Source organism: Dreissena polymorpha, chromosome 1, assembly GCF_020536995.1.
Source record: "Dreissena polymorpha isolate Duluth1 chromosome 1, UMN_Dpol_1.0, whole genome shotgun sequence".
In the NCBI taxonomy this organism is placed as follows: domain Eukaryota; kingdom Metazoa; phylum Mollusca; class Bivalvia; order Myida; family Dreissenidae; genus Dreissena; species Dreissena polymorpha.
The window spans coordinates 42,651,923-42,670,923 of record NC_068355.1 but is presented as its reverse complement, the minus strand read 5'-3'; the positions used below and the strand labels follow the sequence as shown (position 1 = coordinate 42,670,923).

The window sequence follows — 19,001 nt, the reverse complement described above, 5'->3', positions numbered from 1 at the left end:
ACAAATCAATGCTCATTTAGATGAGCTCGAAAAAAAAACATTGACAGAAATGAATACCTTAGTCACTACAGTAAAGTCTTACATTCAGACTAAAATTGACGAGTGTAAAAAGCTTAATGAACAGATGCAAGATCTGCAATCGGAGATACAAAATACAGGAAACAAGACTGAAGTCATGTCTTATTTACTTTACACAAAGTGTGTCGACCACCTCGCTACCACAGAGTCTTTTCTTCGGGAAGCAACATTTCGCAATGGAACAACACTAGACGTTGAAATGTATACAGCGATTGATCAAACATTGTCATCATTTCCAGGTTTGGGAATGGTTAGTAAAGGTAATTGTATACCAAAGCACACAGTGGAAATCCGGGGTAATTCCTTTCCATGTTCAATATCAGGAATTTGCGAGACAGCTAATGGGGAACTGATTGTTACAGATTTTAGCAACAAAAAAGTTACGTTACTGAATAAAAGCTACACAGTTGTAAACAAGTATGGCTTACCTAATTATCCGTGGTCAATGTGCCGTGTGAACTCAAATCAGGTGGCAATAGCTGTGGGTGATAGTGTGTCCAAAAACGTAGTCCTATTAGTGCAAGCAATCAATGGTGGGTTAATATTGGAACGGACTGAGGAGCTCCAACACAGACTGATTGGCATTGCATGTAACGAATGCTTTTTCTACATAACATCAGGAGCAGAACTGTTTCGCTATAATATGAACTTTCAAAACAAAATAAAGATTTATGAAGATAACTCAAACATCCAGACAGGTATAGTGTATTATTAAATTATTGTTTTAACATTTTCTTTCAAATCCTTCCATGTTCATGATGACAATCCATCATGACAAGCATGCAAATGTTTACCACTTGATGTCAAAAATCGTGCAAACGTTCACATCTTCAATATGCTTTTACAATTGAAGATAATGTGTTTTTAATTTTAACTCGTAGAAAGTTTTTTCTATGTAAAGATAGACATGAAAATGCGGCCGCGACTCTATAGGTGTATGTGTTAGAATTATATCTTTATATATATATATATATATATATATATATATATATATATATATATATATATATATATATATATATATATATATATATATATATATATAGTTTTGAAAGCTCTCCGAGCCGAGTAATAAAACCTTACTCACAATACGCGTTTATGTATATCGAAAGTTTGAATATATGCATATATAACAATTTAAAAATTATTTTCATAGTAGTGTGCTTATTTAATGCAGTTACAGCGTGTGCAGTTAGTTCAGACGGCCACAGGATATATGTAGTAAACAGTGCCTGTGATCAGCTGGTAACACTTACCAGGGATGGCGCGGTGTTATCAATACTTGGTGACCCTGCACTACAATTGGGAATACTCCTACCTTCTACGCCAGGCGTCCTAGTTACAGACTCGGGCAAAGTACTGGTATGTGGAATCTTTTCCAATACTATCATCGAGGTAGACAAAGATGGGATACAAAGACGCGCAGATTTCCTAAAGGGAAAATATGTCATCCGCCCAACAAGTGTCTGCATTAGCAAAATAACAGGCCATATTATTGTTGGAATGTATAATGGCGATGTATTGATGTTTTAAAAACAAATACTATTGTGAACTTGTTATGCAAAGCCATGTTTTGCGTGAACACGACTGTTTTTTTTAAATAAACTCAAATGATCTTCGTAGCTTCTGTATACGATAAACACGTCATTTTATTTGTATTATATATGTTTCTACTGACTAAAACGCTTAAACAGTAAATTCAACTGTTTTTAAGATCAATCACTCATATTCGATAACGTAACACGTGATATAATGTATTTTTTAGTATTAGGGTATTGTGTAATATTCTTCTAAAGTACTGTTTCTTTGCTGATATCGCAGCAAACTCGAAATCCCCACACCCTCTCCATCAATTTTCAACTTGGTCAATAGAAATGATCGCAATCATTAGGAAATATGTCTTGCACAATTTAATTCTTGTGCATCTCCCATGGTAGTTCTGTTTTCCGAGTTCGGTTCATTACTCCGTTCTGTCATATCGCGATTTAATTTGGAAAAAAAGGCATTTCATACGTATGCTACTGATGCTTTTACTTTTGATATTGTTGTTGACATATTAATTAACATTTAAACGTATTTATCGTGTTCAATGTTCTATTTTATATTTATATATTTCTGAGTTGCATATGTATTTGAATGTTTTGCAATCATTTGAAAAATAACTACGCTTTGTAAGTTATCTCAGTCAATATATACTTCAAGTACGGAAATATTAAAACATAATAGTATGCCTAATGAGACATTTGATGTGTGATTAGTGATACATTTGATAATGTGCTACATTGCGCATATAACCAATGGAAAAAGTATCTGAATACTGGCAAAGTGTCTTGCTCTATATGCTAGTAAATATAGTCACGTTATTTTTTATCTACGAATCCTGACTCTGAATACATATGTAATCAAAGCGCTGAAGGTACTGCTGCTGTTGGCTATTGTGTAAACAAAGGGTACTGTAGAACCGATCTTTGGTATAAACCCAGCTTCGGTCTGCCAAACCAAAGAGTTACCACAGTGCGTTACAGTGGTAAATATATATGTTGTTCCGAAAACATCCTCATTTCATTAGATCCATCATAATAATCATAGTTGATGTCATAATGATCATCTTCGTTGTCATAATTCAACATCATCATCAAAGATTCTCATGTCTGGTAACTGAATTATTGATTTTACAGTTAGCTTTATGCTCGTATAATTGTGCTGTAAACATAGTGTTTTATATGTGGATAATCAGGATGATATGATAATAATATGATGACGGATTAGGTATTTATGAAGGGAACATTTTGATGACGAAGGCGATGGGGATAACGGTGGTGATGGAATAATGGTGTTGCTGTTATTGATAATGATAAAAGAACATGATGGTTGGGACGATGGTTTTGGTAGTTGTTGTTCATGTTAATGATGATGGTTATGTTGTACGGCTGATGATGGTGATAGTGAGGAAGATTATGATAAGGATACAACAGGAAACTAATGAAAGGGAATATTATCTCTTTTATTGTACGATCACTTAAAGTCAACATAGAATAAAATGCATGGTGTTCGATTCCATGGTCTGATTGACAGCAAAGTGCGCTTCAAATGTAACGGAGTTGAACACCAATTAAAGGTTGACACCACCAAAGTGTGGTTCAATAGGAAACACTTCAGTATCTGTGTGTTGTTGTTGTGTTGTGGTTGTTGTTGTTGTATTCACTAATAACCACACTCATTGAAATTAAACGCTTTACTTTAAGAACAACGTTGATTTAATAAATTGCTCTTCAAGGAATTAATGTGCTTATTTTCATTGTGATTTTTTTTTCATGTTCATACTTTTCTTTTTTTTATTCTCATACTTAAAATGAAACAGTGTTTGCTTTTATAAATGCATTTGTTACAGTAATTTAGAACATGAACTTGCAAAATTTCAAGTTTGTTCGATACAGATCTAGTGTCGGTCTACACAGAGACATGAATCACAATTTTGTGACGATTGTATTAATTGTTCTAGAAATTAATCAGGCTTTAGAAATTGTTTTTTACATATTTTTTGCATGTGACGTTCTTTGATAAAACATGTGATTTTCACACACAGAAAAAATATTTCTTTGCGCGTGCTTGGAATTCTGATAATTAAATGTATTTAATTTATAGTTTGTATATAATTGTGTATGTTTTATTTTGCAAAGGGTGAGATCATTGATATTGTTTCTTATGAAGCTTGAAAACATTTTGTCTGCTGCTCCATTATGCTTTTGTTCAAAAACATTACTATGAACAATGTCAATAATGTAGCAGGAATGATTATTATACATTAAGAAGTCTATTATACAATCAATTGTCCAGTCTTATTTTATCCTTTAACCGGTCTTTACTAGTGTACTTAATGTGCTGACCATTTATTCCTCATGGACTTCATGGTGAATACTTACATAAATAGGAGGAGGCCCATACATCTCTTTTTGTTTGTGTGAACCTAATGCATTAAACCTTTTATTATTGTAACTTAGTTCAAGTAAGCGCAGGGCCCCCATTGTGTAAATGCCTGTTAAGGTATATAACCATGTGATTTTTATGCCACTTCGCTTTTTTCTCACACGAACACTCAATGCAGCTCCTGCCCACGTTCAAGGGAACAAGTCAGTAAGACATTTTATTTTATTGGTTTAGATTCTAGTATTTAGTTAGTTTTATTATTCTAAAAAGTCAATTAAAACAAGCCCTGGTCTATTAGTGTATTTTAATATTTATTCAGTTCTCTTATCCAGTTAGTCAGTTAAAACATTTAGTCTGTTGATGTGTTTTCTAGAGTTTAGTATTTGACTTGTACTTCCAAATAAACTGCGTATAATTGCATTTGTTTTATGTTTTATTATACTACTAGTGCAGTTTAACCTGGGATAACAGGTGGTTAGGGAAAGAAAAAATCATAAGCCTGTTACAATAAAACAATTTGAAAATATTAAAAAAACACGTTTTTTTTAGTTCGTGTAGAATGTGCTTGTTAAAGGGGCCGTCCAACGTTTTGGTAAATTGACAAAATTTAAAAAAGTTGTTTCAGATTCGCAAATTTTCGTTTTTGTTATGATGTTTTGGAGGAAATAGTGATACTGACCATTTACCATGCTCTTAAATATCCATTATATGCATGTTTTGACGATTTGAAAACCTGAAAAGTATAAACCGTCGTGCGACGCGAAACGATTGAATAAATTGGAAAGTTCTGTTGTTGTTGTATTTTGGGAAACTACGAGGATCGCTTATATAGGTTAATCAAAGCGCTGAAGGCACTGCAGTTGTTCGCTCTTTGAACGTATTTAATATTCCTTACAGTCACCGGACATGAAGTTCAACTTTTGAACACCAATTTAATATACTTTTAATTGTCTACAGGGGTGAGATTTTGAAAAAAGGAGGAAAATGCCATTGATTAACAATCTCTCATAGTTTTATGCAGGATTCTCACAAACTCCACTTGTGATTATGAAAAAAAGAAATTCAACGTATATCTTAGTCTTCTAAGGAAAAGTCTTTGAGTCTTACAAAGAATGAAACATGCCATAATTCTAATAATAAATGTATTGGTTTTAACGAGCTTTGTATTAAATTCTCAACCAAACCAAATTTAAGAAAAAAAATAAATATTTTTAGCCTGAAATTAAATGATTCATGTACTGACATTAACGCGTAAATCCTCTACTCCACCGTCACAAATATTTTAATGAACGAACCATCTACTCACGGTGTAGATGCATATCGATGGCCTCTCTGTCAAAATGCTGCCTCTCTGTTCATTCTCGGCTGCCTGTCTGTTATAAACATGAAAAATGGATGATCGTAATTCACAAAACAGATAAGAAAATCTAAAATTAAAACCCGTAAACACATTTGTGCATAAAAAGAGGTGGTCCATGAGTTGAAGCATATATACAGTTACAGGTTCACAGTATTCCGCAGGTCCAAACACTTATCAAAAACTCTATCGAAAGTCGAATGATGACGAGGGTGGTGGAACGATCGTGCATACATGCCACTTTGATGACTTTTTAACATAGCTTTTCCGTAATATGTCAAATATCTAATGTCATTGATATCATCTTTATGATCAAAACTTTACTTTCAATGTGCGCTATATAGTAATTTTCGTCAATTTTACTTAAAAAATGCCTACTTTCGCTTCCGTTGTGGCACGGAAGCCGCTCGATTGGCTCACTTTTCTGGCACGGGAAGCCTATTCGTCGATTATATGTAGCCGATAGCGTTAGTCCAAATAATTACGTTAAAAGTCCCCTTTCGCCTTTGATATTTACATCCAATATTCTGACATTTAAGTTTTTACTATCAATACTTTTAACAAGTGTTAAACTCATTTTACTTAGAAAAATAACAATGCTAATCGACGACTAGGCTTCCCGTGCCAGAAACGTGAGCCGATCAAGAGGCTTTCCGTGCCACAACGAAAGCGAAAGTAGGCATTTTACACCATATTCATTTCATCTTTTTAACATGGGGATCGACTTTCTCGATTGCTTTTTGAGCGTAGCCCGTCGTTCATGGTTTCATGTAAACGACATTTCCTCAAATATATATGTGTGCAGAAAATGAAACTTCATAGAAACGATTCTTGAATTAATCGTTCTCAAAGTAGTTCAGCTTGTTCCGGACCCCTCATATGTAGGGCACCAGTGCTAAAAAAAGATTTAAAAAGAAAACTTCAAACATCTCTGAAATCACAAGACCATGGCTCAAAACTTGCCATGCACCAGGGGCAACAATTTTGTTAGACTTCTAAAAACAAAACTAACAAAAATCTCTTGAACCAACAAGTTCCAGAGCATTGATATAACGCACGTAACATAAGGTAATGGTCCTGTTCAAAAAGTATTAAAAGCATGCTACTTTGTTTATAATAGTCCATATCCTAGGGGTCACATTAAATTTGTGTTTTGTTAACACGATAACTTTGACAAAACCTTTTTTGAAAAAACAAGACCGAGATGTGTTAGTTGATATTTACATTATTGATATTTTCACTGTGCACAGGTGTCAAATGGTGTATTTATACGCATGTGAAGTATCAAGCCAATCGGTCAATTCGTTGATGAGTTTTCGATGAGAAACGCTTTTCCCACTTATTGTGCCAGTGACCATGACCTTTGACCTAGTGACCCCAATTTCAATAGGGGTCATCTACTGTCAAAGGCCAATGCACATGAGAAGTATCAAGCAAATCGATGAATCAGTAAACGAGTTATTGATCGGAAACGATTTCACACTAATTGTGTAACAGTGACCTTGACCTTTGACCTAGTGATCCCAATTTCAATATGGGACATCTACTGCCCAAGGCAAATGCACATGGAAAGTATCAAGCCAATCGGCGAATCAGTTCACGAGTTATTGATGGTAAACAATTTCACACTTAATGTGTAACAAATACCTTGACCTAGTGACGCTAATTTCAATAGGGGCTATCTACTGTCCAGGGCCAACGTAAATGTGAACTTTTAAGCCAATTGGTCAATTCGTTGACGAGTTATTGATCGGAAACGATTTTCACACTTAGTGTGATAGTGACCTTGACATTTGACCTAGTGACCTCATTTTTAATAGGGGTCATCCAAGGTCAATGCACATGTGAAGTATCAAGCCAATCGGTCGATTCGTTGACGAGTTATTGATCTGAGCCACTTGGTGTGATAGTGACCTTGACCTTTGACAAGTGACCTCAATTTCATTAGGGGTCATCGACTGTCTAGGGCCAATGCACATATGAAGCATCAAGCCCATTGGTCAATTCGTTGACAAGTTATTGATCGGAAACGATTTTTACACTTATGTGATAATTACCTTGACCTTTGACCTAGTAACCCCAAATTCAAAAGTGTCATGTACTGCCCAAGGCCAATGCACATGTGAAGTATCAAGCCAATCGGTAAATTGATTGACGAGTTATTGATGGGAAACGATTTTTGCACTTAGTTTGATAACGACCTTGACCTTTGACCTAGTGACCCCAATTTCAATTAGGGCCATGAACTGTCCAGGGCCAATGTACATGTGAAGTATCAAGCCAATCGGTCGATTGGTTGACGAGTTATTTATCCTAAACGAGTTTTACACTTAGTGTGATAGTGACCTTGACCTTTGATCTAGTGACTCCAATTTCAATAGGGGTCATGTACTGTCCAAGGCCAATGCACATGTGAAGTATCAAGACAATTGGTCAATTGATTGACGAGTTATTGACCGGAAGCGATATTTACACTTAGTGTGAGAGTGACCTTGACCTTTGATCTAGTGACCCCAATAGCAATAGGAGTCATCTACTGTCCAAGGCAAATGTACATGTGAAATATCAAGCCAATCGGTCAATTCGTTGACGAGTTATTGATCGGAAACGATTTTCACACAAAGTGTGATAGTGACCTTTACCTTTGACCTAGTGATCCCAATTTCAATAGGAGTAATTTACTGCTCAAGTCCAATGCACATGTAAACTATCAAACCAATCGGTCGATTGGTTTACAAGTTAATGATCGGAAACGATTTTCACACTTAGTGTTATAGTGACCTTGACCTTTGACCTAGTGACCCAATTTCAATTAGGTTCACCTAATGTCCAAGACCAATGCACATGTGAAGTATCGAGCCAATCGGTTGATTCGTTGACGAGTTATTGATCGGAAAAAACAATCACACTTAGTGTGATAGTGAGAGAGAAGAATCGATGATGACAATCTGTTGATGAAAAGGAGGAAAAAGTTACATAAGAGATGAAGTGGTGAAAACAACAGTGACATAGACGAGAATAAAAATGAGAACAGCGAAACAAGGGATGCAGTGATTGAAACTGACAACAACGGCGATATGTACGAGTGTATAAATTTAGATGAACAAGAGAAAAACAATCGGATCACCCGTTGGTAATATATACAACTGTGAATGACAAAAGTGTCCTGATACATTCAAGTAACGTCCTCTTGACAAGATCTTTCTAACATAAAGCTCTGCTCTATGAGTTATAGCAACGATACTCAGAAACTAAACAACTAGGCCTATGCATGCTTACAATATTGGCTAATTCTTTAATATTAAATTGATTACAATCTACTTATACAAAGTCGATTAAGTCCACATATATAATCAAAGCAAAATGGTACAAAATATTGTCCATTTAAATTTACTAATTCTTTAATATTAAGTTGATTATTATCTGCTCATACAAAGTCGATTAAGTGTAAGTTCCACATATGGAAACATATCGTTTTTTATCAAAGCAGAACGTTCCAGAATAGTTTCCATTAACATGATTTAGCAAGGAAATAGAATACTTACCCTTTAAAAGGTCAACTAAAACGTGGACTCAATCAAATATTGTAACAATGTAGAACAACATGGTGCAATAAAGAAACACGGAACGATACTTGAAAATAATTTTTTTTCCCTGCTCCCTATGGGTCGTTTGAACCGAGGTACTACTACTTCAATAAAATTGAGCTTTCTTGGTTCTGTCGAATACATGATTAGGTAGGGGACCTAAGGTCTACTTTCAATGTTCATCCACATTTGTAGTACATAAGGATGAATGTTAGAGTTATAATATGTCATCATCCGTACCTATGATTGATGTTGCACACACATTAAAATATCGCAAAATTAGCTTAATCATGAGACATAGACATACTTGTAACACGGAATGCTCAACTATAGTCTCTCATACACGGACATGTTACGTTATCCCATTGTGATCATCGATCTGTCTGCGCCAGCTCACATTTTAAGAGCATGACCCTTATAAAAACAGTGTGCACCTTAAAATTGGAGAATTTGTCATAAACTATCAAGTTCTAAACTTCATGAGGGGCCTTTTATATATAGGTGGGGGGAGGGGGGTTATAATTGCAAGGTTAATGAACTTTGTTGTTTTATAACCGATCGATTATGAATGAAATCGACAGCCAAAACATAATCAGGCGATAACCGTGTGAATCGAGGAGGTGACCTTCAATGACCAGTAATCGAATGTAAACACTGTTCACGAGTTTATTTTCGTCGTCGATATACCTATCAAATTCTAAAATATCAATCTCGGCCGCGATCTTCTATTTAGATTGCATTAAATAATCAAAGCGCTGAAGGCACTGAAGTTCTTCGCTATTGCATAATCTTAGACGCAACTCAGTTTTCAAAATTATGTTATAGCTTTTATATCGCAAGTTTGAAATGAACACAACCCATTCAAATTTATAAACAGTGTGTCTTAAAGCACAGGTCGAGATGTGTGTGCACTGTTTATCCTCATATTTATGTTATAGAGATAACTTAGACAAAATAACAACAATATGTCTGTTTTTTTCGCAATTGGTTGCTGCACTGGCAACCATCTTTAGAATTTTGGTTGCCTTGCTGAAGGATAACAAGCCTAGAATCATGTACATGTTGTGTTATGTGTATCTAATACTTTATTTATTTTCTTAACATTATTGAGCAACAATTCTGCCGACATGACAGACTTTTAATGCATCATGTCTTGTTTTCAGCCGGAATTTAATCATTTCCTAGGCCTAATTGATCCACAGTCGTCAATTTGTTTTCTGTATTTAATTGGATTGAGTTGTTCAAGCTTTGAAAAGTTGCCCTGCTTTTTAGCCCAACTGTAACCAACTTTTGAAAATTAGTTGCCTGGGCTTAAATTTATTTGCCCCAGGCTTGCAGGCAACCGCTTAACCTGTAATTTATTCATTACGTAAGATCTGACAGTGTGTTAAACTCATTCAAGTTGTAAGTCTGAAGACATTGAATGGACCTTTTCACATTTTGCTAAATTGACAAAATTAAACGATTTAATAATTTGGAGAGTTCTTTTGTTGTCGTTATATTTTTTCATACTACGAGGATTGCTAATATAAAGTATAAAATACATCTCTCGTGGTATTAGCACGGATGGCCGAGTGGTCCAAACGATAGACTTTTATTTCAGGAGTCAGTGGTTTGAGCCCAGTTGAGGGTATTTTTTTTTGTTTCTTTAATTTTATTCTTTTTTTTTTTAATGGAGCTTTTAAAATCCAATGTTTACATTTATCAATATTTAGCATTTAATGACAAACTGTGAAAAAGGTCCATTTTAGATGTTTACTAAAAATGCCACAAGGTAAAACTTTAGACTTCATTGGTTGTTTATTTGATTTAAAAGTGATTTGCCTTGTCAACGAGGCTACTTTAAAGTTATTATCACTTTTATCCTTTTTTTCAAATCATTAACAGAAAAGATAATTTAAGATTCATTTTGGGGGAAAAAATGGGCTTAATGCATCTTATGCATTAATTGTCATCCCACTACCAGTGACTATCTTATAAACGAAAAACACCATAAAATCAAAAAGTGTCCTCCTTGATTAGTTTGTGTGCATTGCACAGGCTAATCAGTGTGCACAGGCTAATCTGGGACACCACTTATTTGACATACATTAAGCCCCGTTTTCCCTGAAAGCAGCCAATATGAACAGATTTCAATGACAAACTAGCCAATGTCGTCCCACAAGCTGTTTAACACTATTGATTACATACACACACTGCTGTCTGCTGCTGTCTGCTGCTGTCTGCAGTGTACCAGTGGTAGAGTATAAACAGGCAGATGTGGTTATCGTTCCTATCGTAGTTAGTTCCTAGCGTAGTAAACAGCAGACTGACTTGCAAAACACACTCATAACCTTAGTCCTTTGCAGCGAAGAACTAAAATGTGTATTTCCACAGACTGTGCTACCGGTTGGACAATTTTCGTTGATTTAATAACCTACCTATCATAATTGTTATGTGCAATTCGTGTTTTTAGTTTTACACTTTCCGTTATATATCGCTTTTAGATTGTTTTCTTAAAGTCTGGACATGGTGGTAGGTTTAGAGCACGCTTCTCGGTTTGGAGTTTTACCAAGTATGCATAGGTGTACGTCGTGTGTAAGGATGTTCGTTTTGGTATACAATTAATTATATTATCAAATATCGCAATCCAGTTTGTACACCCGGATATGTGTTTAGCTGTTTCTCCTCAGACTTATGTTTTCTAATTATGTATAAAAAAAACATCTACAAACAAAATAACTAAAAAGAGCATTTTGATGGCCATTTTATTATTACCCGTTAGTGGCGCTCGATTGGTCATTGTCGGTCGAATACTAAAAACGTACCCGACCAATTTAGACTGTACCCGAGTTTTATTCCCGTCCCACATCAGATGTCGTAAAACGCGCTACGGAATGCGAAACAAAAATCTTTTTAACAAAAAATGTGTTTGTTTTTGCACATTAATCTCACATAACATTTTCGAATGGCAAAACTTATAAATATACAGGATAAGGGTGGTAATGTTTTGTTCCCACTATCGCGATTAGCTCAAGGATTGGATTTCAGGTCTTATTCATGCACGTATCGAGGTGGTCTTATCAGACCTTATCAGATAGGTAAATAACAGTAATGATGTGATTTTTTTTTTTTAAGTGAGTGATAATCCAGTCGGATTAAAACCCAATCGAACTTATTATAAATATTCCAATGTATTTAAACAGAGATCAGAGTTGCAACTGTAACTTTAAAATCGTTAACGGATGGTAGCCGAGAGTAGAGGGGAAAGTAGGCTTCTGGGACAGAACCGTTTCCCTTCCGTTTTCCTTCCGTGTCCCAGGAAATTCTATATATAAATGTATAGGTAAATAATATCTTTTTCAAGATATTATATATCCTTCCGTGTCCCAGGACATTCTATATATAAATGTATAGGTAAATAATATCTTTTTCAAGATATTACATATTTCCGAAAGGTCAAGCTCGGGGCAGCTTCCCATTCGCAAACGCGGCGGCTCGAGGACTTTTGACCACTACCATTATGCGTGCATTTTACAAAAATAAAAATAAAATGAAAATGACTTAAGTATTGTTTTTACTATATAAAATGGATGACAAAACGGTACAAGAATTGATTCAACGGCGTATTCGGCAAATTGAAAATCCACCACCAAAGGAGCATCTAAATAAATTTTTACAAGACTTAAAATTTACACAAAAATTATTTAATTGCAAAAAATGCAAAAGCCATATACCTGTTAAAAACAGTTGGATTTATGATGAACGTGTTATGGATTTAGTAGATTTTAAAAAGGATTAAGGTCTATTTCCAAACCCTCACTTGGGTATGAAAATGTCTATTACAAGTCTATTAGGCTTTTATTGTCAGCCCATGAATTAAACGATTCGGGATAACCGAGCCACTTGACTAACGACTTGTTTCCGCGTTTTCGAATAACTTTTTCAATTCTATATACTTCTTGACTTGTCTTTTGTAGTTCTTGTTCATAAAACGTACCCTGTATTTCCTCACCATTATAATCAGTGATTTTATACGTTGGTGGATCCGTATATTGAACTTGTGACACTGTAAACACTTCCTCAGTCCATCTAGGCGTATATCCTTTTTCAAATATTCCCTTTTTTTAGTGATTCTCACCTTATCGCCGACTTTAAATAGTGGCTTACCGTACTTTTGAGGGTGTTTGGAGTACAAATTGAACCAAACTACGCTTTCGTTCTTTTTATCATTAGCATCAACAGGTGTCAGTTTGATGGATGAATGCTTCGTGTTGTTATAATCATTGACCATTTCATCTAAGACATCGATATATTTTCTGGTAGAGTTGGCTGAAAAATATTTGAACATCTTTTCGTTCATTGTTCTGTTCCACCGCTCTACCACGGAACTTTTCTCTTCGTTTTCTGTGGAATACAACTCGACTCCCAACGCCATTACATTTTTATTGTAGAACTCTTTTCCTTTATCGACCCACAACTTTTGGGGTTGCCTTTCCTTAAATATTTTGTGAAATGCTTCTGCTACCTCAACTCCGGTTTTACTCTTTAATGGAACAATCCATCCATATTTTGAAAATACATCTATAACTGTTAGCAAGTATTTTACACCATTATTAAACTTAGCAAAAGCTTGCATGTCTACTAAATCAGCAGCCCATATTTTATCAATGCCATGGGCAACGACTATTCTTTTTCTAAAACGTTTTACAACGGGTCTATGCAGTTCGTCTGCGAGTTGATCAGTCCATTTTAGTTCTTTAGCCACGACTTTTTTTCCCCTTATAACCTAACCCAAACTTTGCCTTGGTAGATATTATTGGCTTTATTATACTACGCTCAATTCTTTCACGGATCGTTGGGTCTTTAATAGCATCCATTTGTTCAAGCATAATTTTATCAGCTGCGTTTCTACTTGCTGTATCTGGAAAGTGTTGGTAAGCTAAATCATGATGGTAGGCAGCATTATCAACTCGATCAACTGGTTTACTCCAGTCTTTATAAGCACCAGTTGAAGTTAATCGTTCGTTTAAATTAGTTCCAGGTCCTGCAAAGTTCATTCCTGGAATATGCATTTCACCGGGAAATTTAGCCCACGGAAGCTTTACTTTACTAGTTACCGAATTTAGCGACGAAACCAAGTCTCCTCCAGTTTTAGTATGCATTTTTACAAACTGTGTTTTAACACAACCGCAAACGACGCACTTTCCGCGAAGCATAGGTTTATTGTTTTTACTTTCAACATTTTGCACATCAACTGTCTCAGTTTTGCTTTTGCACTTTACGCAATACATTTTTAAATGAAAATATAATTTATATTTAAAATGGAAGTTACAGATCTTTCATGGAATGATGATATTTCAAAAAGATGCAACAGTAGACTTTTACCGAGATAAATACGAGGTCTTATTATTGGTAAAAGCGGATGCGGAAAAACTATACTATTGTTAAACCTTTTACTACGACCAGGATGGTTAGACTACAACAACTTGCAAGTTTTTGGCAAGTCGCTATTTCAGCCGGAGTACAGAATTATTAAGAAAGCGTTTGAAGAAAAGCTGCCTAAAGAAGAGATTCTGAAATTGTTTGCCGAACAAGACTATATAATAGAGAATAACGTTTCACCAGCTCTTTTAGTTGAATTAATTGCTAAAAGTTTAGATAAGCCAGCTGATATTGAATGTAAGTTTTTTGAAACGTCTGATGATGTACCTGATCCTAGAGACTTGAATAGCTCTAAAAAGAATTTAATGATTTTTGACGACCTTCAGTTGGAAAAACAAAACAAATGTGAAACTTATTACATCAGAGGACGCCACAGCAATGTAGACTGCTTTTATCTCGCACAAAACTACTTTAAACTTCCAAGACAAACAATACGTGAAAATGCAAACTTTATGTGTTTGTTCCCACAGGACATGAAAAATATTAATCACATCTACAACTATCACGTTTCAACAGATATGTCAAAAGAAGAATTTAGACATTTTTGTAAAGTAGCCTGGGACCGTCCTCATGGATTTGCTGTTATAGATCTTACTAGTAAAAAGAATAATGGTAAGAATAGATCAGGATTTGACTATTTCTACATACCTCACTAATTAAAAAAAATCTATATAAAAATGGAACGAGTACTAGAACAAATGTTAGCGGAAATAAAACAAATTAGAATTAATACCGGTTCGAAAAATTCTTTTCACATTATATTGCATGGTAATAGCTCAAGAATGTGTACTTCTTTAGGACCACCAATTCAACTAGATGTAGACAAAACATATGAAATGGCCTTAGTTAGTTTGGAGACCTACTATTCATTTCCAAATATAGACTCTTCAAACAATAACTTTCGCTATAGCCCTAACAACGGAGATGATTGGTATGATATAAATATTCCCGAAGGTTCATACGAATTGGATGATATAGGCGATTACATTCAACGAATAATGAAGGAGAATAATCATTACAAATCTGACTCGGACGAGTACGATATAACCCTAGAGCCGAACGACAACACACTCAGAACAGTACTAAATATAGCACCTGATTATAAAATAGACTTTACACCTGCAAACTCTATAAGAACGGTATTGGGTTTTAATGCAGAAATATACTCATCAGGATATAATGAGGCAGAAAATATTGTCAATATATTATGTATTAGTAGCTTGAAAGTAACTAGTGATATAATTAGCTCATCATATGTTAACAATTCGACTGAAAACGTAATTTACAGCTTTTTCCCATCGGTTGGACCTGGGTATAAAATTATGGAAACACCAGTTAATTTGGTTTATTTACCTGTTAATTTGTCGACAATTTCGTCAATTGAGACAAAACTCACTGACCAGAACGGGAAACTTGTAAATTTGCGTGGTGAAAATCTTTTTATTAAATTTCATATAAAAGAAAAGTAAAAAAGTTTTTTTTAAATCATATATAAAATGAGTCGTTTTGTAAATGTACCAGTAAATATTAGCGAAGGTCAGAGAGAAAAAATCAAAAAAGCTATTCAATCAGGAGCTCCCGTGTCTATTTGCCTATCACACGAGGATTTATCTGGAGAACACGTGCTAGCCCTCACTCAAGCGCAGATTAACAAAATGACAAAAGCGTACCAAAGTGGTAAAGGAGTGACGATTAAAATGTCAAAAACACAAATAGAACACAACACAAAAGTTGAAGGGGGATTTATTGGAGCTATTTTGCCGATGTTGGCTACCGCGAGTAAGTTTCTTACGTCAAGCGTTTTACCATGACTTGCAACCGGTTTGCTAACCGGCGTTGGAGCCGCAGCCGGTAGTAAAGTTGTCGACAAAATTAGTGGATCGGGTGTTTTGTATTTAAAGAAAAACGGAAGCGGTTGTAAAGTAATACAAGCAGGTAAAGGATTGTATTTAGCTCCGTGGAAGAAAGGTAGTTCGTTAGGACAGGGGCTGTATCTTAAATCTGGAAAAGGAATGTACATGAGAGCAGGATCAGGATTGCTACTAGGACCGAATTCACCATTTAGCAGTATTCCAATACTAGGGATGCTTTTATAAAAATATTCACATATATAAAAATGCGAAGACATAGTATGCCAATTCACAAATTTATCCACAAGCATAAACGACCAACACCAGCGTCGGTTAAATGGCTGCCACACGAGAATCTTGCACATCCTGCAAAACCACTGTATGGTAAATGGAGTATTTCGGTGCAGCAATCGCTCACTATTCAACCGAAAGCAGCACTTCCTATTAAATTAAAAATAGGTTTACGGCTATTTCAAGGTGTTTGTTCGGTATCGCTCAAACAAAGTTTAAAGGAAAAGAGATGTAGTTTACAAGATGGAATTATTGCTGAATCTGTTGACGACATAATTGTTACAATTCAAAACAACTCAGACGTTGCAGTTGATATTGTTGATGGTGAATCTTTATGCTTTGTCACACATCAGTCGCTTTAAAAAATATCTTTTCAAATATAAAAATGGAGTACAAAGATTCTAAATTAAACGCATACGATACGTATGCAAGTAACGCTAAATTATATCCATCTTTACCACCAGTTGCCGTTCCGTCGGCTCCAGAACCGACTAGCGTTAAAGGAACTGCTCAGTCATACAGGCTTCAAAAGATAAACGAAATTCAAAAAGAAATTGCCACAGAAAGAGACAAGAGTGCAAACTTGTCTAAAAAGTATCACAGAGCAGTGAGAGTTATAGCAGGAGTGGACAACGCTCTTGTTGTTTCTTCAATGGTGCTAGGTGCGGCGGGGATAGGAGTATTGAGCACAATCATTGCGGCACCAGTTGCAATAGCAATGGAGGGAGCTGCAATAGGTATAGGACTATTGTCTATCATTGGAGGTCAAACCAATAAAAAGCTATTAATGAAAGCTGAAAAACACGAAAAAATTAAAACACTTGCAGAAGCAAAATTGAACACAATAAGTGATCTTATATCAAAGGCATTGGCAGACGATCAAATTTCTGATAAAGAATACTCACTGATTCTAAGTGAACTAGACAAATTCAATCAGATGAAAGAAGAAATAAGATCTAAAATAAGGGTAGGTATAGACGAGCAAACAAAACAGTCCCTTATTGCGAAAGGACGTGAAGATGCAATTTTGTCGTTTCAAAACATGTTTAGTAAATCGAGAGAAAAACAGACGAACACCTCTCAATCAACGTTTAACGTATAAAATCACGTCAAAAGTTACGTTTAAAATCACGTCTAAAATCACGTCAAAAATTCAAAAATTACGTCCCAAATCACGTCAAAAATTACGTCTCAAATCACGTCTCAAATCACGTCAAAAATTACGTCAAAAGTTACGTCTCAAATCACGTCTAAAAACATTATTATTTCTATTTAAAAATGTCGTTTTTCAAGATAACAGATCCGGAAAAAAGGGACTCCATGGTGCATGAGTATCTTACGTTAAGAAATAAAATTCGTCAAGACTCTTTATCTGAAAAGCTAGGAGACATTGATCAACACAGAGAACTAACAAAACTTTACAAACCTATCACCGATTCGCAAAGAGAGTTAAAAGAAGCAACGTCAAGTGCGATACAAGCACTGCCAGCAGCATTAGCAGCTACAACACCTAATGTCATTACTTTCCCTCAATACCCAAGCATACAAGCAGAAGAGGATAAAAGACCGAAAGAAACATTTATAGAACTAGGTTCAATAGCAACTGAATACTTGAGATCGATGGCAGGCAAACAATTAACCGATAAAACATTTGGACTGTATGATAAAGGTGGCGCTTTTTATATTGGAGATTCAGAGGTTAAACTATCTGGAGATGATATAATTGTTGGAGAAACAAAATATAATGGAACCCTAGGACTTTGGGAGCTAATAACATCGAAATATCCTGATTCCGATAAATATACTTCACAAGACATTGACTCCTACAAAACAATTTTACTAAACACCAATGCTATTGTGAATCCTGACACGGGAAAGGTTAAATCAAGTTCTGGAGAAAAGTACAGAAAAAATACTAAACCAATCTATGAAGCATATTTAAAACCTAAAAAGACACACAAAATAAGTTCATTATTCAAGAAGAAAGGAGAAGGAATAGCGTTAATGCCTTCTGATCCAAACAGACTCGTTGAAATGCTAACACTACGAGTTAATAGTTATAATGCAGGTAATACCGGAGTAAAAAATGAAATAATAGACATCGCAGATGAACTGGTGAGACAAGCGGTAATAGACAAAGAATATTATAAAAAAATAATGTTACGTATTTAAAAAATGATTGTTAAACGAAGGTATATAAAAAAAAATACGTTATCGGCGGTTCTGGAATGTTTGATACCGTCTCAAATTTCTTTAAGCGAATGGTAGGATCAACGGCTGCAAAAACTGCTGCAAATGTCGCAAAAACGGTGGCATCAAAAGTGAGTAGCGCATCGAAAACAGAAATAGGTAAAACGGCTATCGAAGCCGGAAAATCGGTTGTAAAAGAAGTTGGTTTAAAAGCTATTGATGTTGGAAAAGATGTAGCTATAGCCAAAGCTAAAGCTTTGATTGATGGATATAATGCACCAAAAAATCGCGAAGTAA

General features: G+C 35.2%; 1 protein-coding gene across 1 annotated transcript; it reads left to right on the top strand.

The window, feature by feature from the left end:
• Nucleotides 1-2: 2 nt before the first annotated feature.
• LOC127878150 (uncharacterized) lies at nucleotides 3-4,425 on the top strand. The gene is made up of 2 exons (XM_052424597.1): nucleotides 3-776; nucleotides 1,256-4,425. The coding sequence occupies exons 1-2, from the start codon at nucleotides 50-52 to the stop codon at nucleotides 1,609-1,611; spliced, it is 1,083 nt and encodes a 360-aa protein (XP_052280557.1). The 5' UTR covers nucleotides 3-49; the 3' UTR covers nucleotides 1,612-4,425.
• The last annotated feature ends 14,576 nt before the right edge of the window (nucleotides 4,426-19,001 follow it).

Excerpts from the sequence above, each read along its gene's own strand:
- LOC127878150 (XM_052424597.1), top strand. The coding sequence starts at position 50 with ATGAATACCTTAGTCACTACAGTAAAGTCTTACATTCAGACTAAAATT. Across the intron at positions 777-1,255 it reads TAACTCAAACATCCAGACAG|TTACAGCGTGTGCAGTTAGT; the intron begins GTATAGTGTATT and ends TATTTAATGCAG.